The sequence below is a fragment of the Carassius gibelio genome, chromosome A12 (genome assembly GCF_023724105.1).
Source record: "Carassius gibelio isolate Cgi1373 ecotype wild population from Czech Republic chromosome A12, carGib1.2-hapl.c, whole genome shotgun sequence".
Taxonomy (NCBI): domain Eukaryota; kingdom Metazoa; phylum Chordata; class Actinopteri; order Cypriniformes; family Cyprinidae; genus Carassius; species Carassius gibelio.
The window spans coordinates 7,749,639-7,777,411 of record NC_068382.1 but is presented as its reverse complement, the minus strand read 5'-3'; the positions used below and the strand labels follow the sequence as shown (position 1 = coordinate 7,777,411).

Here is a 27,773-nt window from a genome sequence, read left to right as displayed (position 1 = left end):
TACCATAAGAGTCAAACAGAAAGGGTCAATAGATAGCCATAAGAAAAATAAGAGATAACTTCTTTGTGTTCTCTAGGAGTAAAAACATAAATACTGTGCGTGTATACTGAACTCTGCTGAGAGCTCTGCTGACTGTACTGAATAAAACTGAGGGATGGAAAACTTCTTCAGCTTTTCACTGCACTGATGTTTTTTTGTTTTATTTTTATGTTTTTACAGTTTTTGTTGAACAAAACCATAATTTTACATAATTTTCATCTTTTACAAAATTGCAGTTCTATTTATAGTTTTGTAATTGTTTTTATTTTCATATCCACATATTATCCCCATACCCCATATTATATCATAATGTTTGTGGAGTTAACTGCTTTATGTAGATATTCAGTAGTTTTATTGTTACAGCCAAGTCATACAAAAAGCCGTCCTGGTCTTGCCTAAATCATAATGTCTTTTTTCCTTATGGTTTTGCAGATTTAATGCTCTTGTGTAATAAATTAACTTGATATTTTGTATCGTATTTCCCCAAAACACACACACAAATAACATTGCTCTTGACACATCTCTCCAGTTATTGCTTGACTGGGCACTTGAACCATTTGTTCAATGTGGTAAGAAAATGAACAGCTCAGTGTTGCACCCTTTCAGAGCATGCAACACTTGGCTACAGCAAAAGGTTTTTCTTAGTAAAGTCCACTGAGGGAAGTCCAAAGACAAATGGTCTGGGTTTATCACATGTGCCTGGGAAAAATTTTTGACATGGGGGGATTAGAGCAAACTCAGTGCACTCAGTGCCAATCCAATCCAAAGTTTTATCTGGTGACAGCTGTGTTGACTCTCTCTTGGGACAGACTTTTTTTTTTTTTTTCACAGACTACTGCATTTTGACTTCTACAAAATGAGAATTAGCATTTTGTCTCCACTTGTTGCACTTATAATTTGCTTAATATAAAACAGCTTCAAAGTTGCGGTTGAAGAAGAGTGATTTTAATGTTATGTAATATTTAAAATAAAACTTTCATTGTTCATGATTCACTGATGAACTCCAACACATGAGCTTCAGTTAAGCACTGCTGACATGCATGTGAGGCTGCTACTGCACCTAGACCAACAGAAAATACGTGTATTAATATAAGAAAATAAGATACAATGTAAATTAAAGTTTAAAATGTACTAGTAAAGCATGTTATATTTCAGATCAGGACTTCCCAACAAGGTCATGTAGGAATTCATGAGGTCATGAACTGCCAGAATGAAATATCTATAATTCAATAAATTATGGAAACTGAGCAAAAAAAAATAAATAAAAAAAATCAGTTGCTTAATTATTTCCAAATTTTTGTGAAGTCATTATGTTTATTGAAAGGTTAGTGTTACTTAAAATAAATAATAGGGATTTGGCTGACCAAAAAAATAAAATAAAAAAAAGGTTGGGAATCCTTGGTTTAGATAAACTTACCAGAAGAGATCGCTCAGCCAGCCATGACATGTTTTATAAAAGCTTGGATAAAGAACAGATTAATTTCAATGAGTGAACTTCATTTCATTCATTTTGTCAATAGAGGGAAGTCTTGAGTAACGGTTCTTACCTTCATAGTTAATGCAACCATTTGTGTCCTCCTGCCCTGCCAGCAACTGATCCACTTCACCCTCAGACAGTCTCTCACCTGGAATTGAGCCAATGAGCAAAATCAAAATCACTTTATTATTTTTGTGGTTTTATTTTATTAATTTAAATTTATATTATTTTATTTTATTACACGATTATACATTTTAAGGTTGTGAAAATTTGACGACAATAAATGGTCACATATATATATTTTTTGTTTTGTTTTTGCCACATTTTCCCTCCGTAACTCCATACCCAATGTAGCAAGCACATGGCGGAGTTCAGCCCCCATGACTGTTCCGTTGCCTTCTTTGTCAAAAACCCTTAGGCCTTCCACAAAATCTTCAAATGTGCCCCTTCCAGGAGACTTTGAAACTTGTTGAAACATAGGCAGGAATGTCTCAAAGTCGATCAGTTTGGATTCCATCTCTGAATGACACAATTTAAATACAGCAATTAGTAAATTCTTAAAGTATTTATATTTTTTTTCACAATGTAACAAAAATATACAGTTCAGCCGAAAATTAAAAATCCAAATCTCCTCCATTGACTTTATTTGAATGCGGGCTGAGACTTTTTTTCCATTAAGGATCTTCTTCTGGGTTTCATGCAAGAAATAAATTAATACAGTTTTGGAGCAACGTGAAGATGAGTGTCAACTATCCCTTTAAGATTTCATAGCACAATTGCGAAAAGTAAATGTTATATTTAGTTAGTCTCCTTTGTCACCGTGAGCTTTTTTGCTTCTACTATGTTGTGTTAATATGTCCTAATGCATTCCTGCGGTTGGAACAGCACTTTGACTTAGTGAGCCATCAAGATGAGGATTAACTGGTGCTCAGTATTCAGAGAATCACTTTCAGATGTCACAGGGATCTTGACTGCTAGTGACATCTTTGACATTTGTGTAAATTAACACCCCAGTAATCTTTGTGACATATGTGTTAAGTCTTTCCCTTGGTCTGATCCTGAAGGATCCCATGGGATGCAGGAAAGCAATAGCTTGAGTCATTTTATAGACAAGTTATTCTCAACCATGTTACTGGAGCCACCCAACATTGCATACATAGTTGTTTGACTACCTTCAGGCTTTGGTTTTCCAAGAACATTCAAAACTTCAGCATTTGTTGGGTTCTGACCCAAAGCTCTCATCACATCTCCACACTGAGCTAGTGAAATCTTCATCCCCCCTGAAGGAGTTCCGGCGAACAACAGGAAAGCTTCTCTGAACTCTGTATAAATGTGAAATGACAAAGTCAGTTCATTAAAATTAAGTTGATCAAATGTTCTTTTCAAGCTGTTCCTTACCTTCAAGCTGTCTTGCACTGAGATGACCCTGAAACCCAGAACAAGAGATTGTTTTTTAGGTTTTTGTAGATGTTTATGATTTGGAATTTGCACTGACATAGTCATTTTATTTGATTTATTTATTGGTTTATTTAACAATGCAATATATCATTTCAAGCATCCAATGGTCCACATACAGGCTTCTAGCCAAAGGAAGCAACAAGATTTTTAAAACATTTAAAAACCATTTTGATTTCTTGTCCAAAATTTGTAGTTTAAGTTTATATAGAGATCTTACAGGTAAATATATAAATTCAATTATGGTCATGCTGACTCACATTCGAAATATATTCTTGCATTTTTTGATCATTAATGATCTTCTACCATGCTCTTAACTGCACAGATGTTAGCGTCATATGTTCAATAACAGTCTGGCAGTTGTTCTGCCATCATATTTCCTGGCACCATGAATAATCTCCCCTCAGTCGGTTTATGAGATCATACCATCCATATACGTCTCCCTGGAGAGTTTAAGGAAATAAGTGTGAATGCAGTGGTGTGTGGGACGACCTCATAGCTCAGTAGCAGGTGTGTGTAGATCCATGTAAAGAACATCTACTGGAATATGGCCATGAAACAATGTGTATCGTACAGTTCATGCCCAGGCAATTACACAACTGCTTAGCAAAATGTGACGTTTTATTAATAGAAATGATCACTGAGAAATACTGAGCACATTAATATTAATAATAATACTATTAATAATTACTGTTTGCATTTACGTCTACACCATTTTAGTTATTCACCAGGATTTATTTTTTCTGGATTGCCTGATATTGAAGATTTATAGACCAATATTATATATTAAATTGTTTCCACCCTTTAAAAGTTAATCTAGCATTAAATTGAATTGTGATTTCTCTTTAAAAGCACATATATGTGAGTTCTTGTGCATATTTCTTTAAAAAGTGAACTTTTATTAATCTTGCTTTACATTATATGTAATATTTATGTTAGTTTTAGTGTTTATTTATTTATTATTTTCCTATAAATTTCAGTATTGCTACAATATTATGTGGACATTTTCATTTTAGAAACTTTTTTATCATTGTGCCTCATTTTACATTTTTCAAAAGATTAAACTCTAATTTTGATTACCCAATGCATATCAGTATGTAAAAAAATCTAGATTTAGAATCTATAATTTAGTCTTTTTAAATTAGAAAAAACATACACATTTTAAATATAGACATCAACCACAATTGTGGGCCCATCAATCCAGCCCACCAGACAATGAGTAAAATGAAATACAATACATTACACAGAGACTTACCGCAGCGACAGGATCATATTTGAAAGCTGGATTTGTAGGAGAAGCTGGTTCTTTGGCAGGTTCTGGGGCTGCTGCCACCGGGGCTGGTCCAGGTGCAGGGGTGGCTTTTTCAGGAGGTTTCGTAGCTGACTCTGGTGTTGCAGTTGAGGCAGAAGCAGATGTTTCCAGTGCTGGCGTTGCTGGTTTAGGATCGGCTGCTGATGCTGGTTCTGCTGCTCCAGAAGCTGGTTCTTCTTTTGGAGCTGGGGCTGACTTTCCTTCTTTTTTGGACATTGGCTTTTGTGAAGCCATGGTGGTGTAGTCACAACAAGTGAATGGACAAAAATGAAACCTTCTTCAAATGTTTGACTGCTGTTGATCGGTACGAATCGGATCCCTATATGTTATATACTCAGCTCTATCTCCCTAAATTTGCTGCACCTCCCTAATATCACTCACATTTCTAAAAAAGGAAAGAATGCTGTGACTCCAGTGGGTCCACTAAACTTCACAGGATATAAATCCCCTCCCCATTTTATATTGTCATACCTTTTCTGTCTGGTCACAGCATGACAATATTTTGTATTAGGTACTATAAATGTGTAGATGGATATGACATTACATGTGTTCTGCTACTTGACATCATCCTGACATATAAAGCAGTATGGATGAGAGCAGCAGTAGAGCTTTTAATAGACACAAATGCTGCAGCTTAACTGTACCCTTAACAATAACACCTCATTTACACCTGCTCTGCTTTTCCAAAGCATATGGGCATTCTTGGTCCTGTGAACGTTTGGAAAATATATTGCCACACTTTTGACTTTTCACACACTCTTAAATGATTAGCTAATAATGTCTAACTTTAAACATACATACCTCACAAACCTCATTTTCTAAGTCATTTTCTCCATTTGCATCATCAGCATCTTTCACATTTTCCATCACTTTCAAATGATGTATACTGTTGCAAAATTGTTGGTCATGAAGTAAATTACACCTTAACTGAAGAAAATAAATAGAAAATACATTTTACACAATAAATAATGAAAATATTATGATTATTTCACTTGAAATAAGATGTGATGGCTTGTAAAGGGTAAAAGTCTGGATCTGGAACATGGGTAAAACAAATTTGTTTATATAAATATATAGATACATTGACCTTCGATAGTTTCTAAACATACCAATGAATATTCACACATTCATTTCTGCATTTCCAAATTCTCACTTTTGCACTTTAAACACCTCTGAATATTGTATGAATGTATCGCTCTGCTCAAGATTTTCTGCTTTCAGTCTACACCAACCTCAGCTCCTCAGGGGAAGGACGGGCTTTAAAAATGGATGGACAGGTGGCATGGTCCATCTACAACATACAGAATAACCATTACAGTCCTCTAAATCCTCTTAATTACAGGAAAAATAAACGGCTAATTCCAAAATCCTGTAAAACAGACAATAAGCTGCTTTAAAATCAAAATCGTTTGTTAACCAACACTTTTAAAAATGTTTTTAATTATAATATAAAACAGTCTGTGGTCTGGAGGGACTTTGTCATTTGCATACCTCTGAAGTAATGTCATCCTTTTAACTCAGAAATAGTGATTTAAGTTCACTCATGCAGTAAATAGTGCTGGATAAAAGATTCATTTAACCTCCCTAGTGTGAAGAAGCATGCCGGTAGAATGAATGCAAAGATACACTCACACACTGTTACACACACACACACACACACACACACACACACACACACACACACACACACACACACAACAGTTCATTTCAAGGTTCCGTTAGATGCAGAATGTTATTATTGTAAATATAATGGAAGGAAACCCGTACCCAACTATTATAACATCTCCCCGTGTTTGGTTACTTTGATTCCAGGTGTGTCTAGTTTCTTCCTGATGTGTTCCCTGTTCTCGTTAATTAAGTTATCCCATGCACCTGTCTGCCCGTCGTTATCCTGTCCTTAAATACCCATGACTGTTCAGCCAGTGTTTGTTGGGTCTACAAACCACGTACGTGTGTTTTCCTCTGTGGTATGTTGGATATACTGTGTTGGATTATTAAAGTCTTATTTTGCTTATCCATAGCTCTGTGTTCCTTCCAGGCAGCTTGATATGACAATAAGAGGCTGGCAAAGTTAAATATACATATAGGGAACAGCTGGAGGACTAATTTGCAAACTATTAGGTAAATTGGCAACATGATTGGGTATAAGAGAATAAAAAGAGCCTCTCAGAGTGGCAGTGTCTCTCAGAAGTCAAGATGGGAAGAGGATCACCAATTCCCCCAATGCTGAGGCGAAAAATAGTGAAGCAATATCATAAAGGAGTTTCTCAGAGGAAAAATTGCAAAGAGTTTGAAGTTATTATGCACTGTAGATGATGATGATGATATCATCTAAAGATTCAGATAATCTGGAACAATCTCTGTACATAAGGAAAACCACACTGGATGCCCGTGATCGTTGAGCCCTTAGACAGCACTGCATCACATACAGGAATGCTACTGTAATGGAAATCACAACATGGGCTCAGGAATACTTCCAGAAAACATTGTCGGTGAACACAATCCAGCGTGCCATTCTCTGTTGCCAGCTAAAACTCTATAGGTCAAAAAAAAAAGCCATATCTAAACATGATCCAGAAGCGCAGGAGTTTTCTCTTGACCAAAGCTCATTTAAAATGGACTGTGGCAGGTGGAAAACCGTTCTGTGGTCAGACGAATCAAAATTTGCAGGTCTTTTTGGAAAACTGGGACACCATGTGATCTGGACTAAAGAGGACAAGGACAGCCCAAGTTGTTATCAGCGCTCAGTTCAGAAGCCTGGTCTCCTCAGTCCCCAGATGTTTGCAGACTGTTATAAAAAGAAGAGGGGATCCCACACAGTGGTGAACATGGCCTTGTCCCAACTTTTTTGAGATGTATTGATGCTATGAAATTTACAAAACTTTTTTTTCCCTTAATGATACATTTTCTCCATTTAAACATTTGATTTGTCATCTATTTTGTATTCTGAATAAAATATTGAAACTTCCACATCATGCATTGTTTTTATTCAGAATTTGTACAAGTGTCCCAACTTTTTTGGAATTGGGTTTGTATTTTGGAAAGCAGAGTCTTTAAATGGCTAAGAAGTGACATTATGTCCAATTTTCTATGTCTAATGTAGAGCAGTGTGTTCGTGTTTACAAAAACGTTTTCAGCTGGATGATGACATTGAATTCAATGAGGAACTGCTTTTTTGCATTGACACTATTTTCCAATGTAATGCTGTTCAGTTGCTTTGTTATCTCTATGATTAAAAGCGCTATATAAAAAATAAAAAAAGTGACTTGACAGACATTTGACTAGCAAAAGGATTCCTATTTCACAAAAGTAGGTTTGCACACTATCAGTGTTTTGAATCGATCTGAATAGTGTTCTCTAGGCAGTGAAAAAAGTGTGTATTTCGGCAGGTTTGTGTGTCATCTGAGGCCAAAGTTTGAGTCTGGCAAAAGAGAATGTTTTTGAATAAAATGTTTGACTTTGACCAGTTTGAAATCTGCACAAGCTGGTGTGTAGATGTTCCATCTGCAACATACAGAATAAACATTACTACTGTCCTCTTAATTACAGAAAAAATGAACGGCTAATTCCAAAACTCAGTTAAATACACAATAAACTGGATTAAAATACATGTATTTTCAAAATATATTTAATTACAAAAAACAGCCTATGGTTTGGAGAGACTATGTCATTTGCATACCTCTGAAGTAATGTCATCCTCTTAACTTAGAAAAAGTGATTTAAGTTCACTCATGCAGTAAATGGTGCTGGATAAGAAACTCATTTAACCTCCCTAGTGTAAAGAAGCGGGCAGGTAGAAGACGAATGAATGACCTGAATGCAAAGGTATAACAGATGAAAAAAAAAATATCTCACCATCTGCTGCATTAAATCAGTTGGAGAGATAGATGAGAATTACTGTGAATGAGCACTGGGATATTTGTGTACTGACAAAAACAACAGGCAATAGAGCTACACTTTATTTTGGTCAACACAACTGACCTACATGCAAATATTTACATCTGTGATATTACCACATATCTATAAGAAGAAACAAAATGGACCTTATTTATGGCTACATCACCTGGACTCTTATGGTTACATGTGAAGGGGTAGGTTATGTGCATGTTTCTGGATATTTGTTTCTGTGAAAAAGCAACTATTAAATAAGATATGCAAAAAAGGTTATTCAAAAGATTGATGTTTCTTAGGAAGATCTTATAGTGTGCATGCACTTACATGTTTTTCAGATGAAGACAGTTCATCCTGAATGTTCTATAGTATTGCATCTACAAGCAAAAGAAGCTGATTGTCAGCTCCAAATTAGTTTAATGCAGTCTTTATTCAACTATAATGCTACCAATACAGGTGAGCTTCACAGATACTCAAAACCTAAGCAATTATTGTCCATTTCATCAAGATGTTCAAAAGGGTATATCCTCATGGCTTATTATATTGCCTTTTTGAGCATCATTAAGTGTTTACATGTCTTGTAGTAGATATGCTATGCTTTAATTTGATACTTTAGAAGGACAAATTATCCAAAAATGAAAATGATTCTACTCACACTGATGTCATTCCAAGCCTGTACGCTTCTCCTTATTCTTGAAAACATGAAGATCATTTGTGAAATGTCTCGATTGTTTTGTCCATACGATAGAAGTCAGTAGTATCCAAAATGGTTGGTTTCTAACATTATATTTTCTGTGTTCAGCACATTAGACATGACAGTGGTTAAATGATTACAGAATTAGTATTTTTAAACTATCTCTTTAATTTTCAAATGAAAAGACATAAAATTTCCTCGTTTATAGGCATAATTAAACACTGAGTCTTATAAAAGACTAAAATATGATCTGCATTGTTAATTGTTTTTTTTTTTTTACTAACATAAAAGTAGTACTTTTAAAGTTTTTTAAGAAAAGACCAACATTCAAAGCATTAATTACTCCATTAATTACTGTTATGGTCCATTAGCTTTCATTGGAATATATTTATTTGTTGTTTTAATTATGCAACATCATTACAGAACTACTGTACAATATATGTTAAGACTACATACATCGCTTATAAGACAACATGTGTTTATTAGCATTAACAGTTAAAGAAGTTAATAGGAAAACATACTTTTGACTAGAGCTGAATAATTATACTGTTGTATTTTTATAGTGGCTTTACAGCTAATTTTTGATTTGTCATATATCTGATGCATCACTGTTAATTATTCTAACGCTGCTTTGAAACAGTCTCTGTTGTATAAAGTGCTATATAAATAAAGGTGGCATGACTCATGCTAAGAATCAATTTATTTTAATTGATATTTATATTAAGAAGTAAACTTGTACCACTGTGGATGTCTTCAGGTTGTGTGGTTGAGTGGGATGGTGTGAACTGCTGGCCTGCAGTCAGTGTAGGAGAGAGAGTCTCGCTGTCTTGCCCACCTCCTCTCCTCAAGTCTCATGGTAACTTCAACAGCAACACCACTGTAACAACTATTCCTACTCGTTTTACAAACGTGGCCATACAAGTTCAATGCTATGTTATAAATATAAAACCAGTGTTTTTGCCTTTGGACTTCTTCAGAGTTGATCAGCCGCACCTGCACTAGTGAGGGATGGAGTAGGTTGAGTGTGTCTTATTACGATGCCTGCTTCCAGGACAACAGCACAGAGCAAGAAGAGACTGGACACAGAGTAAACAGCCTTGAAGAACTCTATATTTGATATAATTTGCAAATGAATGCTATTACTGTGTTTCTGGATCTGTTCTGGTTCTTGCAGAGTGTTATTGTACTGTCAGAAGTGAAGAGTGTCATTTGTGCACCCCCAGTGTTACCAAATGTAAAACTGGCCTGTTATCAAACAGGTTTCCTGAACATTTCCTCAGTGTCCATTGTCCACATTTTGCCAATCCAATATTTTAGGCCTTGCATATGTGTCAAAACACTTTTTGGGGTTCATTTTTACAAATTTGTCAACGTTTTGTGTTTAACCTGTGGCAAAAGTTTTTTTTTTTTTTTGACATATTGACAAATTGTAATATCCCATACTTTATGTACTTATCTGATAATTTTTTAATATAAGTTAAAACAACAAATATTTGTCACCAAAAGATGGTGCTTCATGTTTAAACTCAAACCTTAAAGCAATTATGCTACAGGAAGAATTAAAATCATGAAAAAATTACACACTTCACCTGAAATTTTATTAAATAAAAATGACACAAGATGAATCGAATGGTATCTTAACTTGATATTTTCCATTTTACTGTGGTAGCGAGAGTACTTTGCCAGGGTGAAGTTGATATACACAGTTGGGTATGGCATGTCCATCGGCTCGCTCTGCATTGCAATCTTCATCTTCTGCATATTTAGGTACCACTTACATTAAATATTCACTGTTTGCCTCAGTGCCTTTACACATTCACTGTTACAATGCATGCAGGAATTCAGTTGAGGTGACCTTTTTTTTTTTTACATTTGCATCAATGAATGCTGATGTCATATAATATTTTCATTAACCCCTCCAGATTTTCATTAACCCCACAGGAAGCTTCTGTGTACACGGACCTACATCCACCTCAACCTCTTCTCCTCATTCATCCTGAGGGCTTTGGCTGTGTTTGTGAAGGACGCAGTGTTATTCGCGGATGAGACTGTCAATCACTGCACTGTCTCCACGGTATGTTACACCAAAGAAATGACTGATAAGATCAACATAAAAAATGCCATAGCTTGAAACATGTATTGTAAAGTGCCCCTCTGTAATTTAATCATATTTCATCTGGCAGGTTTTGTGCAAAGCTGTGGTGACATTTTTCCAGTACTGTGTGTTATCAAATTTCTACTGGCTGCTCATTGAGGGACTTCATCTTCAGACACTGCTAGCATTCACCTTCACCCACACAAAATCATTTTTCTGGTGCTATATTCTTATTGGCTGGGGTAAAACCACATTGTAGTACATTTACATGAAGTATATTTTACACACAAACCGCTGATTATATAATGTTTTCTCAAATGCACATATATTGTTTTCTCTGTATTACAGGGGTGCCATCTGTCACAGTAATAATCTGGACATTCTTCAAACATAAATATGATAATCATGGGTGAGGATGAGATTTTTGTGTAGTGCACTTGGATGGTTACTACATATGGGAAGCACAGTTACAAGATCTGGAGCTAAAAGTTACAGTAAATGTATAAATGTGCACGCATGTATCATAAACAATGTGTTTAATGTGTTGGTAGGTGCTGGGATGACCTGGATAGTGGATATTGGTGGATCATCAAAATTCCCATTTTGCTTTCTGTATTTGTAAGTTTATGCAAAAGACATTACATGTTTCCTTATTACAGGATGTGCTTTTTTCTTAATCTTATATCAATTCATTCATTCATCAATCTATTATATATTATTGTGAATTTAATTTACTTGCTGTTAAAATATTTTCTCCTATCCCATTTTAATATAAAGTAAAAACTACAGTTAAGGCATTTGTAGCATTGCCTGAAAACACTGTGGCTATGGTTTGGTACACTCTAAAAAGTGGTAACTTCTTACCTTAAAGAGCTCTTTCTACTACAAGTTATGTATAAAACAATATTTTTTATATATGAATTAATTTATCTGGGTTAATTCAATAATTTTATGCAGATTTAAATTTAATATTAGATTTAATATTTTTTTTTTTTTTTTTTTCGTGGACAAAAACAGTTAATGTTGATTTTTTTTTAGATAGATTTATCTCCATAAAATTACTTAGAATGTTTGACTATAAACCTAAATAATGTGTTTTTGAACTTTACAGGTGAACTTTTTGGTGTTTGTTAACATAAGCAGGATTATAGTTGTGAAGACAAAAACCCCAGAACTCAATGGAGGAGACAGGCAACTTTACAGGTGAGATCTATTACATAATTGCCAATTGTAAAAATCACCCTATACTACATGGCTATTTTTGATTTCTTTTCAATACTACAGACGTACTTTACATACAAAAAGATTCTCCGATGTCTTTTATCTACCATTCAGGCGACTGGCGAAGTCAACTCTTCTACTCATCCCTCTTTTTGGAGTACACTACACTGTATTTGCTCTGTTTCCCGAGAATGTGGGAGTAGAGGCGAGACTCTTCTTTGAACTTGTGCTAGGTTCCTTCCAGGTACTGTTCAGATACTTATAATGCAATCTTTGAAGCCCAGGAATGCCAGCTACACACTCTATCAAAACATTTTTTTTAAATGAATTTTTTAATGAATAGCCATCTAATAAATGAGCCATCACTGTAGTTATTATCTCTCTCATTTGAGAAGTGAGGAGCTTAAGAAATGTCTCTATCTGTGGAGCCTGTTCATAAGTGAAACTCTGCCCTCTACTGTAAATGAACTTGAAATACAAAAGCTTTCTTAACAGTGTCATTTTAAATTAAACAATTTTTATCTTCAGCAAAATGAAGAAATATATGAATCAAGTAGTAAAACAGGAGTGGTCCACGTCAGTCCTGGAGAGCCACAGCCCTGTAGAGTTTTGCTCAAGCCTAATCAAACACACCTGAACAACCTCACCAAGGTCTAAAGGGTTACTAAAAGCTACAGACAGATGAGTTTTTATCAAGGTTGAAGGAAAACTCTGCAAGACTGTGGCTCTCCAGGACTGATGTAGGCCTCACCGTCCTAAAACAAAACCATACGTCTCTAATGACTTTATGCTACTGCAAATGTCAAACTATTAATTATGGCATTTCTTTGAAGGGTTTCATTGTGGCATTGTTATACTGCTTCTTGAACTGTGAGGTAAGATCTAATACACTATTGAGAGCATATGAACATGTAAAGAAGCATTGTTTAATTCATGTTTTTGTTTGGTTGTTTGTTTTTAAGGTGCAGAATGAAATAAGAAAAGAGATTGGGAAATATAAGTTCCGAACTGACAACAACACTTTCCAAATGGCAACCCAGGACTTCACTGCATAAACTTTTTATTTTATTTAATTTTTTTTATCGCAACAGTAAGTGTGACTTGGGTGTCCAAAAACTTTTTAGGTGCCACTGTATTTATTTATTTTTTCCACACATTTGTCTAAATTGTGGCAAAATGTTTTTTTTTACACTGAAAGATGTTAGTATCTTATTTGGTTTGTACTTTGCAAATTTTAACTGTTAATATAAAATGTTCTGTTTCTGTTTCTGTAAATGTGTGTGTGTGTGTGTGTGAAACAGAGAGAGTGAGAGAGAGACACCAGAGGATGGCGCTACATGTTTAACATTCAATGTGATGCATTACATCATCAATATCAGTTTTCCAAAAATGAGCTCTTTTTAAGTCAGAAGGCTATGTACAGTAACTTGTTGGAAATAATATGCATGAAACATTCTGTATTCAACATTGTGCAAATTGATGTGAATAGTTTCAGTATCCCAATGTATTTATTTATTTTTTCCTGTAAAGAATATTGTTATTAGGATTTGCAGTTCAGTGATAGTTCTTCATCCCTTTCAAGAAGCATCTGCAACATTATCAGTGGGAGTGATCAAGTACATTAGATTTCTGTTCAGCTGCCTGATCTTCTTTAAATGGTCAGTGTGTGTGTGTGTGTGTGTGTGTGAGAGAGAGAGAGAGAGAGAGAGAGAGAGAGAGAGAGATTGTGTGTGTGTGTGTGTGTGTGTGAGAGAGAGAGAGAGAGAGAGAGAGAGATCATTTATGTAATTGTCTTGTTTTATATATGTAAAAAATATATGCTTTGTGTATGTGTTGAGTAGCTTATTCAAATGACTGAAGCTTAAAACACCCGAAATTAATTCAATTATTAATAATTAATCAATTATTAATAATAAATAAAATAAAAATACAACAATGGGCTACTAATACACCCCTGCAATTATTAGTTCAATTTTAAATTCAATAACAATTTAAATGAAATCGTATTCGCTTTAATCGATTATTTATTTGATCGATTTTCGCGCGTTTTATCAAACTAACGGTCAAAATAACTCGTTTGAACGTGGGAACGCTTTCCCATTCGCGAGCCCTATATACCGTTTACTTTCTGAATATTTGTGCTATATTCAACAACACTGGTTATTGTCGTTAGATTTATTTAGGAAGGAAGTATAGGATATCTAGTCATATACCAACTACAGAATAAAACCTTGCTCGTGTGGGTAAAATACTTCTCCATAGACGATACAGACATTATTATTCAGTAAAACAACGCATAAAAGCATCTGCCCAGGAAAGATAAAGTATAAAAATAAGTTTTAATGTTTCAGAACCCTCGTGTGATCAGTGATGGTCCTCTATACCTGCGGCTCAATCTCAGGTTTCATTCAAGACGTTCATGCGTCAGCAACAGCTGTCCTGGAGCTCGTGCTGGCCCCGGGTCAGAGAGACAGACTTCAGCCTGAAGGAAGACCAAACACTGAAGGTTTTGTGGAAATATTTGCCTCACTGTGACAGGTAAAGTTGTGCTCTAGAGCGCTGCATGATGTTTAAGCTCGCTCAGTTGAGGGCAATGCTGTGTGTGTATCTGGAAAGCTGCAGGAATCATTTTGGCCCCCTAAGGTTTTGATTTCACTGTTGATTTAATAAGCTGTTGACCATGTCTTGATAGAAGTTTCTAGCTTGATTCGAATAGGATAGAATATAAAATAGAATGTTGAGAATTTATGGTTCAAAATTGTGATGAATATTACTTTGTCATAATTTAAGTTTGGGTGTATGTAAAAATGTTCAACAGTTTAGCAGAAATTCACATTAGAAGGATTAAAATAATAATAACACAGATGGCAAGTGAGAACGATTTGAAAGTATTTCTCTTTAAAATACTTGATTCTGATTGGTCAGTCATGACATTCTGCCGGCAAATACTTTAGTATAATGACCCCTAAATGTATTAATGACCAAAGTCACAGACAAACTGTTTCCTATTGCTGCGCTAGATTCATGTAACAAAATAACGCTGTGGTTTTTCTTTTAAAACAATAAAAATGAATAATGAATTTTAAAACTTCATTATTCATGTCTATTTTTTTTAACCATTTGTGTAAAAGGTATAATTTATTTTATCCGTAGAATTTTATTTCTGAAAGAGGCAGCTGCCTCATTTTCCAGTCTTTCTCTTTATCATTATCATGCTCATTTACTCTCCTAGACACTTCTATATATGTAAATATGAACACACAAAGCTTGTTTTATGTCTGATGCGTCAAGTCTATTGTTCCAGCAGATGCTGACTGAGTAGTTGTACTATTTTTCCCATCCCAACAGTGTATGGAGTCAGAGTTAAATATAGCCCGTGTCTTCATTTCAGGGCTCGGCTGATGATGCTCGTAGCGCTCAGTTATACCCCACCATTCCTCCACTGTTAATCCATGTTGCCCTGATCAGAGGTGTAGGATGATGCAGGCTCTTGGGCTGTTGGTCCCGAGACGCTCGTCAAAAGCACTCCGATCGGATTTTGTTTAACCCCGCTTCAGTTTTATGCTCTTGCCTTTCATAAAGGTTCCTGCAGGAAGTCGACTTGGTCTCATGTAAATAGCACTGTGTCATAGAGGTGCCAGCTTGCTAAATTTAAGGCACAAGATTGAGACGTGAGGTTGGACCTTGTGAGTTTCATTGGTTACTTCCATAAGCTCAGACTAGATGTGATCAACACCTTTTTAAGATGTTAAACAGTTACACCATCATGTATATGATACCATCTTGGGTATATGGATGGAGCAGCTATTTGGTAATTTGGTGTGGATTTGGTTGAATTAGAAGATGTGTTGTCTAGAGTGTGTTTTATCTCTGTAAGCGAGTACTGGGCATCACATGTTCTTGGACACAGAAGGTGTTGGTTTTAGGTTTCTTTCACTGGTGGAACCATGTGATCTTCTGGTGATCTCCCTACCAGCTCTCTCCTAATGTGTGCAAAAGGGGAATCAGTTTTGAAGGTGCAGACATAAATTTGACCCATTTCATAGACGCCCCACACCTTTTGTGTATCCAGAGTTTGTAGCGTTGTGACGTTATATATATTTGCACAACATGAGACATCTTAATTAGGGCTGTTTGTAGCCAACATCATAAAATTGCCCCAATATTTTGTATTTTCTCTTTGGATATTGTTATTGATATATTTATATAAGTTAGATTTGCAGTCAAGCTTCTTTATTTTTGACTAATGTTAAAATCCTTTTGCAGGTTTCGTTTCCTACAATGGATTGTGGTTAAAAATCCATTGCTTTTTTGTTTTATTTAGTATATTATTGCTATTTCAGAGTAAGAAATCACTGAAAATGATTCAGTGTGAGTGAACCGTCTGAATGAATAAAACTGAATCACAAACTAATTTAGACCTTTTTGAAAACCTTCAAAATAAAAAAAAAAGTGATTTGTTTACAAATGTGGCATTTAGTTCTGATTCTAAACAATGAATAGAAAACAAACACAATATAATTGCTGAAGTATTATCGGAGAAAATGATTCTCAGATCAGTATAAGGTTGACTCAGCTGTTTTACCTGTGCCCTAGTAAAATGGGTGTAGCAATGTTTTGATTAATTTGTAAATTATTCCATTCCTTTTTTACTCACAATCTGTACAGTGTCCCAACTTTTTTGGAAACGGGTTTGTAATGTGAATAATTCATATGGACTATATTTATGCTTTTTTTGAACTGTCTCAAGCTTGACAGTCCACTGTAAATAAATAAGCAGCTTTGACATTAGGAAACAGATCTCCTTTAGTGTTACACAGAAGACAGAGGATTATACTGGTTTCAAATGGCATGAGCAGGAGTAAATGATATCTGTAGTGTTAACATGCTCATATGCTTGACATGCTGAGGCTTTCTGCTACATAGACCTTTTTCTGTTTCCTCAAATGTACAAATATGCTTTTTATATAGTTTTTAAAGTCCCACATTTTAGTGAATAGCTATTGACACCTTTCTATAATCTTCATATTTTGAATTAAATGATTTACCTTTTAAATGGTTTACATTTCATATTTAAAAACTATTATTTCAGTTGATACTATTGGATATTTGCAAGAGGCTTTATAGAGACCTGAGAGAAAAGTCAATTAGACATGGCAGTGTTAAAGAGAGTCATGGTTTATATTATGACCTCTTAAAAAGACAGGCCCAGAGCACGCCTCGTGTTAACACACTATAGTAATAAAATCCCTTCTTTGCACTGCTGATCATTTGTTTACAACTTATCACATAAGAATAGGGGTCAAGAAGTCATAAATGGATATAGTCAAGCTACTCCTGATGATACTGAAGTGTAATGAAGAGGTGTTTTGCTCTTTTGAATGTCAGTTCTATCAGAATACTTACATGGTTTTATAATTAATCTAAAACAATTTCAAACGTAATGAAATGCACATCTTTCGCAATCCCTGGAATACTGTTGAAGGTCGAGGCATGTTCTCTGCGGCAAAGTTAAAATAGGCTTTTATTTTCCCTTTGGATGTCAGTCAGTGACACTTTGTTTCATGTGCCAACATTGATTGTGTGTTGAAAGTATTTGGACACTTAAGCTGCTTTAAATATATATTAAGTAGAGTTCTTTACAAGCACACTTGGATCTGAACTTAAAGTTCAGACGAGTTCAGAAAAAGTTGATGTTGAGACGAATTCAGGACCAATTTTAACCAGGGTTGGGAACTGAAACCCAATATGGCACTGAAACCTATTTGACAAATCAGAATGCAGATTTTGGTGCCTAATTTTGGTGCCACTTAAACAGATGTTGATTATTTGTAGTATCCAGTGTCCATGTTGTTTTCACATTCTGACTTAAAAAGCAGGGAAACTCAGGAAATAAGACCATCAGAGGAGCGTGGATGCAACACTTGCTCTGATGGCAGCAGGCAGCATACTGTTAGCTAGCTATATTAAACGTGCTTAAATTCAAATACCTAAAGGCAAACTTCCTTTGTAATGACTTGCAATGAGAAGCGTTTTTAAACTGTTCAGAACATCAGCCAATTGTTTGAAATAAATTCCAGAATCACAGAATGGGGCAGAAATTATATTCTGTACTGTAATGTTGATTAGCAATAGTGGCTTAGGTTGTGTTATGAATTTGTTATGTTAATTAGTTGTGTTTTGTATTTACATATATATTTATATAATTTCATATACTTTAAACTTTTAACATTTAACATATTTTTCAATTTAAAAAAATATCTATTTATTTATTTATTATTAATAATTTAGCTGGTTCTCTTTTTTAAATGATCAGTTTAGGCAATGTTTAGACACTGGTATCATTAAAAAAATATCAATTTGGCACAAGTATTGTAAAGAAAAAAAACATTACCCAACCCTAATTTTAACAGGTCTGTTTCTGGTCTTTTTTTAAGAAAAGTTATTTAAAGTTCTTGTAAGAGGTGATTCAGGTGACTTCAGGTCAGGTCCTCTTTCATTTTGATGTAAAGTTGCAAAAAAAAAAGGGATGGTGTTCCACACACAATGAAGATGGAAAAAAGTCAGATAAAAAGGAAATGAGAGATAAAAGCCACCCCTTGACTGTTTGCTGTTCCACAGTAAAGCTGTGCTTTTTATTTCACATTTGCTTTTATTGTTCTTTTTTCATCCCAATAGTGTGATGTGATGGTCTTTTTGCATCTTTTCACTTTTTGGATTTGGATTGTTGTTTACACATTGCAAGAATCACTCAAATGAGGAGAAGCTTGTGTGCATAACAGTCTACCTTTTGTTCTTGGCTGTAAGTAACAGGCAACAGGTAACAGGCAAAGTAACCTAGTCACAAATATTAGTATGTCATCAGACAGCATTATTTACATATATATTACATATATACTTCTGTCCTGTGATGAGACTTTTTTAGACAAACCTCTATTGACAGTACAGCTAAAAAAAAGAAAAGAAAACAAAGACATGATCTTCTGGACTATCCAGTGATATATAGTACTACTTGTTGATGACCTGATCTACTCTAATGCAATCAAGAAATATCTTTAATAAAGCCTCTGCAAGAAGTATATTTTAAGACTTGGGGGAAACGGACCCCTGGTCCAACTCTTAAAAATTGGAGGAGGGGGCGGCACTCTTTCTCATCCTATAGTGATAGAGATCTTGATGGTGCCTTATTACCCTACTCCAGAATGGCACAGTGAAGCTTAATATTGGTGGGAACATGACATAGAACTAAATCCATTTTGGACAGGAACCTCTTAAAGGGGACATATCATGGAAATCATTGCTCTTTTGAAATATGTTGATGGACTGTGTAGACAAAATGATAATTTTTTGTATCCTATGCTTCAAAAATTCAGAAATGGTGAGCGAGAAATGTTATTCATGTCACAAACATAAGAACATAAACATTTTAAAGAAAAGGGACAAGTTGAATTATTGGCAATGGATTGACAGTAACCTGCTGTTGAAACTCAAAAACTTGTGTGCTGTAGTAGGTGGAAGGATCAAGGGGAGGGATCATTTGTTTCGGGTGTTTAAAGGAGTGCATAAGTCTAGGTGTTGGGAGATGAGGTGTGGGTCGGAGCTGAGTTGGCGCGTTGGCCTGTTTATTGGTGCGATGCTTGTGAAGCTGGAATGAGCAGAGTCATCGAGCTTCTGTAACTCGATGCTGAACCATGATGGCCCACAGCAGCTGGGCGGCCACCATATCAGTGTTCGTGTGGTACGCATGTGTATGAGAGTGATACACAGTGTATGCCTGCCTTCCACTTTCCCAGCCCCTCATACGCTATATACTTGGCCCCCATAAAGCAATACACATTTGTGCATTCAACTTGCACTCACACTGTAAGAAAGAAATGTGCAAAAAAAAAAGAAGAAGCTTAGAATAGCATTGAATTAGTCCCTTAGAATAGTAGTATGTACCCTAAATTTAGTAGGCTAATATGTGCTCATGAGGTACTCTTATAAATCATTTAGGGTAGTGGTCTCAAACTCAGGCCATCCTTAAAAATATTCTTGTTTGCCGTAACCCGACCGACCCTGTCAATTTAGGACCGTCTAAAAAAAATTTTTTATTTTGCTTTTAGTCCGACCGACTTGCCGATAGACCAATGCTACTTTTGCGTCATCGAAGGTAAACGCCCCTTTTAGGGGGAAAACAAACGGATTCCCCTGAAACAGAACTCGCTCTAATTTCTTGATAGCAAAAATGGCAGAAACATACACACTCTCTTTGCGGGCCGAGGACCATGAGAGGTATTTAAAGAAGCTACTGGATACAGTGTTTACAGAGGTTTCCCTTTGAAATGGTCGAAAACTGGATTAATGACCCCACACAGTGGCCAAATATGGACATCTAACGTTACCATTATCTCGTGGAATAACCAAGTTGCCTATTTTTGTCATTAACATACTCACAGTATGATAAACTAGACGATGAGGCCATGTCAAGAGGAGTCGGTGGTTTACTTGGATCATATTTCACTTGATTTAAGCTATTGACAGTTTTGTTGTAGTTAGAAATACGAAGCTGCTAGTAGCTATATGATTAACGTTATCTCTCATTAGGCATGCTACCTTGGCCGTTAACTGGTTTTAAGTTTGAAATATTCGCAGCCTAGGACTAAACAATATAATATTATACAAATCTGTTTGTAATTGTGTCTGACAGGCCTGTACACATCAGAAACAATGAAAAACAAAAGGTCCCTGGAGCGAGTTCTGTATCAGGAATCCGTTTGTTTTCCCTCAAAACGGGCCGTTACCCTTCGATGACGCAAAAGTAGCGTTGGTCTATGGTAAATTTGCTTTAAGACCGACCATTTTTTTTTTACTCTTCAAACAACTAATACAAAAGCAATAAAATACTATTATATTTAAGTAAGTATTGTAAATATATTTCCTAGGCCTACATTCAAATGAAGGCAATCTTCTTTAATTAAAAAAAACCTGGGACCTCATCTATGTTTACACTATTGGTTAACGGATGTCACACTATGGCCTGTGCGTTCGCTTCATCTCATTCTTTGTCAGAGTCAACGGTTCACGCTTGGTAATGATGGCTGCGGCTGCAGTAAACAAAATGTTCACGGTCACTGTTTAAAGTCATATGGGTTCGGGCACCATAATACATCTAAAAAAATTCATTAAAACAGCTCGACACCGCTTTAACTTGGCACGAAGCTCTGGAAAAACTGTGCCCAGATCTTTTCCAATCCCTTCTCCCGTCTAGTCTAAAACCGTGACCGTGTCGAATGTCACTTTATGTTCGAAAATCTATTGCACGAATCAACCAACACAAGTTTCGAAAACTAAAGTAGGAAATTAATTTAAACGACCCTCTCTCGGAGCGCGTCCAGGTTTTTTTTATCTTCTTTTTTTGAACAGGCGTCACAGAGCAACTGCAGCTTGGGCACCCTTTAGTTTTCTATTGAGCCAGAACACACATGCATAAAAGCAAATAATACTTCTGCACAATGTTTCTCTTTTTACAACAGAAATGTGAATTCAGCTGGTATGTCAGGGTCTTGGTAAGGGAGGAACTCAGGTGCAGACAGGAAGTAACGAAACACAGGATTTATTTAACAAAAAAGGGAAAACAAAAACCCACGAGGGGGAAAACACTGACTAGGGAAATACAAAATAACTGAACAGGACTGAGTTAACGGGATAAACAAAGACTCAAAGCACGGGAACACTAACTATAAACAAACACTCACGGAAATACAAAACACTTCTTCAGGAACAATCACAATCACAAATGTGGTACAATCACAAGTGATGAACAATGAACTGACGCAAGACAGAGCACACTAGGAGATCTAAATAGGGGAACAATTAAGACACGACAGGTGGCACAGATAGCAATCACGACACGGCTAGGTTAACAAGGGGGGCGGGGAAGGGAACGAGACAACACAAGCATGGGTCTGTCATGATCCTGCCTCAAGACTAGGGAAAAATCAAGGACACGAGGGCAGAATCATGACAGAACCCCTCCCTTAAGGAGCGGCTTCCAGACGCTCCTCAAGGGAACATCAAACACGGGACATGACTGACATGACAGACTGGGACACAGACACAAACCAACAAGACATGACAAATAACAACAAAGGCAAACATGAGTACACAATGGCAGGGTTAGGGTGACAAATCAAAAAAAACAAACAGGGAAGGGGAGGAGGCGGGACCACAAAGTTCATGGGGGACAGACCAGGGTGGGTGGGTGGGGCAGGAGTCTTAGGAGGGCAGGCCGAAGGCTGACGACGAGGGGTCCGGGCAGGTCTGGGTGGTGAGGGGTGGGAAGGGGTCTCGGGACAACTGACAGAGGACATGACAGGAGGGGTCACAGGACAAGGGACGACAACAGCTGGACGAGGGACGACTATATCAACGGGACGCGGGGGGACAACAGGACACATGACAACATCAGCTGGGCACGGGGGGACAACAGGACACGGGGAGACAACGGCTGGACACTCGGGACTTCTGGGGACAGGGTCTGGGGACAAGACAGGACTGACGGGGACTTCTAGGATCTGGACAAGAGGACACAAATAATCTGAGAAGGTTTTAGCAGCTAGGATAACTGGCATCTCCTTACGAGATGAGACAGACTGTACTAGAGTTTCTGCTGCAGAGTCGGCCGCGGCTCTCTCCTCCGCTCTCACGACTGCTGACTTGAATACAGCCTTCTTCTTTGCCGGCTCGGGCACGCCAGCGCTCACCGCTGCTGGCACGGGCACGCCAGCGCTCTCCGCTGCTGGCACGGGCACGCCAGCGCTCTCCGCTGCTGGCTCGGGAGGAGACAGGGTCACAGGGCCGGCAGGCCCCTTCTTCTTCCTCTTCCTCCTTGGGCGCGGTGCAGAGGCCACAGCTGGGTCAGAGGCGGGTTGGGGGAGTTTGGTCTCGGGCAGGGCAGACTCGGACGCTGAAGACTCTGAGGCTGACTCCCACGACAATCGTCTCCCTCGCTTCATGGGGAGACTGCTGGCTATGGAAGGCGCCTCAGGACTCTGGGAGGGATCTGCCTGTTCCCCCAGTGTTGTGACGGCCAGGAGACGACCCTCTGGGATCGTTGGCAGCTGGGTAGGTGGGGGGGACCTCTGTGGCTCCTCCTGGGAGAGACTCTCCCACAGCCGGGCATAATTGCGGAGGATCCACTCCCCCTCGGGCGAGTAGGGGAGGGTGACCCCCTTCCTGTCGGTGGGGGATGACGTCCAGCACAGCCTCCGGAACTCCGCCTGACGCTGAAGCTCAGAGGCCCTCCTGCCTGCTGAGTTCCTTGGTGGTCGGTTCATTCTGTCAGGGTCTTGGTAAGGGAGGAACTCAGGTGCAGACAGGAAGTAACGAAACACAGGATTTATTTAACAAAAAAGGGAAAACAAAAACCCACGAGGGGGAAAACACTGACTAGGGAAATACAAAATAACTGAACAGGACTGAGTTAACGGGTTAAACAAAGACTCAAAGCAGGGGAACACTAACTATAAACAAACACTCACGGAAATACAAAACACTTCTTCAGGAACAATCACAATCACAAATGTGGTACAATCACAAGTGATGAACAATGAACTGACGCAAGACAGAGCACACTAGGAGATCTAAATAGGGGAACAATTAAGACACGACAGGTGGCACAGATAGCAATCACGACACGACTAGGTTAACAAGGGGGGCGGGGCAAGGGAACGAGACAACACAAGCATGGGTCTGTCATGATCCTGCCTCAAGACTAGGGAAAAATCAAGGACACGAGGGCAGAATCATGACATGGTATTCAGTCCCTATACAGTTTCGGCCTTGAATCGCCTAGGGCTGTCAAAATAGCTGGGAAACTAAATTCAGATTTTTTACTTAAATATGATCAAAATTCGATTTGTATTCGAATTTAAAATGCATAATTTGAGTTAGGGTGAAGAAAAGCTTTTTGCTTCTCTTCTGAGGCCTCAAAATTATATATTATATATATAGCGATTATATATATATATATATATATATATATATATATATATATATATATATATATATATATATATATATATATAAAGATTATATATATAGCGCATGGAGCAAATATTACTGCATGTTTATTCAAAGCATTAGAATACATGGCTGTGAAAAAACAACATAATATTTAAAATAATGTTTATGAACCAATTATTATTAATTAAGTTGCTTAAAAAAACTATAAACAAAACAGCGTCATGTATGCATACATTGTTAAATAAATAAAAAGGGCCGAAAACCAGTCACACAGAATACATTTTTTCATTTAAAAACTTGAGATGCAGTGGGGTGGGGAATAAAAACCCAACATAAAGTCTCGAGATATTTTTAGAAAATTAAATTAAATACATAAATTTTACATGTCTTTCTAAACATGCGGCTCTCTTGTGTGAGACGTGAGTCCAACGCTATCCCTCAAGAAAATGTGCGAAATATGCGTTCTGTGTGAACGGCTTGGTTTCAGTTTTGATGTAAACAAGATCTTCTCCACATTGATGTTCTCTCTCTTTTTTTTTTTTTTGAAGTGGCTTTAACTGGATAGGCTAACATAACCTTATAATGCAATGCCACATACAACATCATCGCATCTCGTGTGCCACTGATAAAGATCAAGTATATTTCGGCCGTCCGCACACTGTCTGCATTATTTCCTTTATTTCCAACGTTTTTGCATTCGAATATTAATTTTTATTTTAAATCCGACGAATATTCGAAAAACAAATTTTTTTTTTTTTTTTTCGTAAACACAGCCATGTTGAAGCCTGCAGTAAATGTTTTGCATTTTGGCAGTCCACTCTGCTTATTGTTTTTCGAAAATGTTGCACTCCTGTTTGTCATTGTGCACGTAACTTCACACCAATAAATCATCAGAAACATTGGTCTTTACCAATATATTGAATCTTTACATTAGTCCTGCCTGTTGTCCCTGGATTTGCCTATATTTGGTGTTATTTGCCATATAAAACTTATTTAGACATGCAAAATCGATTTTACAATTGATTCAATGAACACTTGTCACTCAAGTCAAACAGGAAGTGACAACCCAAGAAAGCAAAGTAAACTATCTCTCATTCGTAGGTTGCATTGACTCGTAGCGGTGGATGCAAGTAAAACAGTATAACAGTACCTAATTTTTTTTTCTTCTCACCTGAAATTCATGCAATAAACATGTTTTTGACAAAGATTTAAATTTGTTTGTGGTCTATATAGCCTGCATCAAAATGAGGTTTGCAATGATGCGCCCGAAGGCACGGGCTGAAGACCCAGTCAGTGACGTCACGATATGCTAATGTGTTTAAATTCATACCTACGTCATCACCATCACAAAAATAGACCGACCTACCGACCCTTTTTTTGTTTTTGTTTTTAAATTACTGTTACTGCAAACCAAAATATTTTTAAGGATGGCCACAGTGAACACTGCTTTAGGGGTTAAGAAGGTACAAAAGTGTCCCTTTGAGGATCCTGCCCCAGTGACAAGCAGTTGTACCCCTAAAGCACATTAAGTACAATGGCCAACATAGGCTACAAACCTAATTACCACTTAACCTGGAAGTGATTTTATGACTGACTCAGGAATATATAATAAAATATAAAGAAGTTGTTTTCAATCTTTTACTTTTTCTTTTTAAATTTATCTGACCTGTAAGGAGCTCCAGAAGGGTCAGCATGTTCTGTTCTGCTGTGCTTTAGCCTTCATGCACATGTATTTTGACATATCTATGTTGGTCTATTTAGCAGCTTGAAAAAGTTTTATTTAAATTCTGGATGTATTATAGCCTCTATAGCCAAGAAAGCATGCAAAGAGCACTTTATTCATCTCTGAAAAGCTGTCACTCATTAATTTCAGTTCATCGCAATCTCAGGGAAATTCCATTATAATTAATGAATCTCTCTACACTGCATAATAAATCTCTTATTTATCTTACTTACTGCATCTACACTTATAATGAGAGGATTAGCTTGCAGAAAAAAACGTTTGTGTTTTCAGTCGTGAGTGGATTCTGAAATGTCTTTGATTGGCTACAGTTTTGCTGTGTGGCAGCTGCCGCTTACTTTTTTAAAACTTTTTTTTTTTGTTTATGTTTATTTTGTTATTAAATCTACATTTGCTTGTACCTGTTACCTTCTTGCATAAATCTTGAACTTTGGAAATCACTGATATAGAGGATATGCACATGACATCACAGTAGGCGGAAATCACTGTGGTAAAACCCAACCAAAAACCTTGAAAATGAGAAAGAGCTGTTGTGTGACTGACTATACAGAATAGGTTCAATAAGACATTGGCATCTTTTCGAAGGCTACAGAAGCAAATTAATTGCTATAATTCACCAAAACAAAAACACGTACACACATTCTTTAATTTAGCAGTCAATGTAATTTCACTAATTCTTGAAATGTGACCAAGTGTCAAGTTAAGTCAAATGTAAAGCCAAATTAATTTGCATAGCTCTTCACATTGTTTAAAGCAGCTTTAAAGAAAGGAATATTGCTCATATAATGTCTTATTCCTTTAACAAGTTGTAGGGCTGTGTGAAATGATATATAAAGGTAGTATAAGTGATTCTTTAATTAAGATCTAGTTATTTTCCAGCAGATAAAGTGTTCAGGCCTCGCTTTGTGTATTGGATCCGCATTGAAAACAAATGTCCTGGCCACATGTCAATGTCTATGGACCAGTAGTTCTTTGATAAGTTGTAAGGATCACTGTCAAGACCAAATGCTTCCATTTAAGCAAGTAATCATTTATTTTACTCCTGTTTTTGCAGCTTCCTCTATAAGCACCAGCCAGGTTGCAGTATGTTTTGCTACTCAGTCTGACAGCATGTTCCGTCAGAAACATAATTAAATTGCCTCTATATGGTTAAATCAGGGCATTATAGAATTAATAATCGAGGCTATGTATTTCGCATTAGAGAGTGTGTTGAAACAGAAAGAAACAAAATGGCAACCTGACACACAGAGCCTCCTCCGTTGAAGTAGTGGGCTGCCGTTAGTTGTGTCTCTGTGAACACATCGTGATCTATGTAAGTTGGCCTGGGTGACTGCGTCTGCTATATTAATAAGTGATATGATGTTCTAAGGTAATGTTCAATTCTCTTTGACACTGTGGGAAAATATCCCACTGCTGCTTGTCTTGCACACTTTATCAGTGCTTTGACACATTTCTCTTACAGGTGAAACATTGCAGAAAGGAGGTTTGGCTGGTAGTAGTAACTCATGTCTTACAGGGTGTATTAGTCAGCCAGGCATACATCTTCATGGTCAGCTTGTAATGCAGCCTTTCCTGGCAGTCCACAGTCATCTTAACTGACATTTTAAACCTCAGTGGTGTACAGTTATTGTTTAGAAATACTATATATTTCATTACCTTATTAATGTGAATTAGGGTGACCATATGAGCCATTTTACCAGGACGCGTCCTTGCCAGAATTTTTATATTGCCTAAAATATCCAGATTTTGGCTGTTTGTGCTGTGCTGATCGATCATTGTATGACATTCATAAGAGCTATAGAGAGCATAGCAGACAGCTCCTTATGCATTAAAATCACTCTC

The 27,773-nt window shown here is 36.9% G+C and overlaps 3 protein-coding genes across 7 annotated transcripts in view; 2 read left to right on the top strand and 1 right to left on the bottom strand.

Annotated features, from left to right (window-relative positions):
- Positions 1 to 962: 962 nt before the first annotated feature.
- Positions 963 to 5,992, bottom strand: LOC128025035 (myosin light chain 3, skeletal muscle isoform-like). Of its 5 annotated transcripts, none has more exons than XM_052611001.1 (10): positions 5,775 to 5,992; positions 5,516 to 5,652; positions 5,085 to 5,210; positions 4,227 to 4,502; positions 2,915 to 2,942; positions 2,689 to 2,838; positions 1,862 to 2,035; positions 1,587 to 1,664; positions 1,457 to 1,498; positions 963 to 1,099 (listed from the first exon to the last, which is right to left on the bottom strand). In XM_052611001.1, the coding sequence occupies exons 3-9, from the start codon at positions 5,148 to 5,150 to the stop codon at positions 1,470 to 1,472; spliced, it is 801 nt and encodes a 266-aa protein (XP_052466961.1). In that variant the 5' UTR covers positions 5,151 to 5,210; positions 5,516 to 5,652; positions 5,775 to 5,992; the 3' UTR covers positions 963 to 1,099; positions 1,457 to 1,469. The 5 variants fall into 5 exon arrangements, with proteins under 5 accessions (XP_052466961.1, XP_052466962.1, XP_052466964.1 ...); XM_052611002.1 differs by having other exon boundaries at positions 5,516 to 5,574; XM_052611004.1 differs by lacking the exon at positions 5,085 to 5,210 and having other exon boundaries at positions 5,775 to 5,989.
- Positions 5,993 to 8,320: 2,328 nt separating this feature from the next.
- ghrhr2 (growth hormone releasing hormone receptor 2) lies at positions 8,321 to 13,239 on the top strand. The gene is made up of 13 exons (XM_052610999.1): positions 8,321 to 8,374; positions 8,513 to 8,630; positions 9,626 to 9,724; positions 9,846 to 9,955; positions 10,538 to 10,635; positions 10,810 to 10,942; positions 11,052 to 11,205; positions 11,312 to 11,372; positions 11,515 to 11,581; positions 12,075 to 12,166; positions 12,299 to 12,428; positions 13,018 to 13,059; positions 13,147 to 13,239. The coding sequence occupies exons 1-13, from the start codon at positions 8,321 to 8,323 to the stop codon at positions 13,237 to 13,239; spliced, it is 1,251 nt and encodes a 416-aa protein (XP_052466959.1).
- Positions 13,240 to 14,582: 1,343 nt separating this feature from the next.
- LOC128025033 (sodium channel protein type 4 subunit alpha A) overlaps positions 14,583 to 27,773 on the top strand; it is a 40,540-nt gene continuing 27,349 nt past the window's right edge. Inside the window, exon 1 of the mRNA XM_052610998.1 lies at positions 14,583 to 14,722. The gene's annotated coding sequence lies outside the window, so the exon portion shown is untranslated. The remainder of the gene's footprint in view (positions 14,723 to 27,773) is intronic.

What these genes read in the sequence shown, in the direction of transcription:
- LOC128025035 (XM_052611000.1), bottom strand. Translation starts at nt 5,574, where the DNA reads ATGGACCATGCCACCTGTCCATCCATTTTTAAAGCCCGTCCTTCCCCT. An exon ending in CAGTGCAAGACAGCTTGAAG is followed by an intron (nt 2,839 to 2,914) that starts GTAAGGAACAGC and finishes ACATTTATACAG; the next exon opens with AGTTCAGAGAAGCTTTCCTG. An exon ending in TGGTTGCATTAACTATGAAG is followed by an intron (nt 1,499 to 1,586) that starts GTAAGAACCGTT and finishes TCTTTATCCAAG; the next exon opens with CTTTTATAAAACATGTCATG.
- ghrhr2 (XM_052610999.1), top strand. Translation starts at nt 8,321, where the DNA reads ATGGACCTTATTTATGGCTACATCACCTGGACTCTTATGGTTACATGT. An exon ending in TTATGGTTACATGTGAAGGG is followed by an intron (nt 8,375 to 8,512) that starts GTAGGTTATGTG and finishes CATGTTTTTCAG; the next exon opens with ATGAAGACAGTTCATCCTGA. An exon ending in TCCTCTCCTCAAGTCTCATG is followed by an intron (nt 9,725 to 9,845) that starts GTAACTTCAACA and finishes GGACTTCTTCAG; the next exon opens with AGTTGATCAGCCGCACCTGC.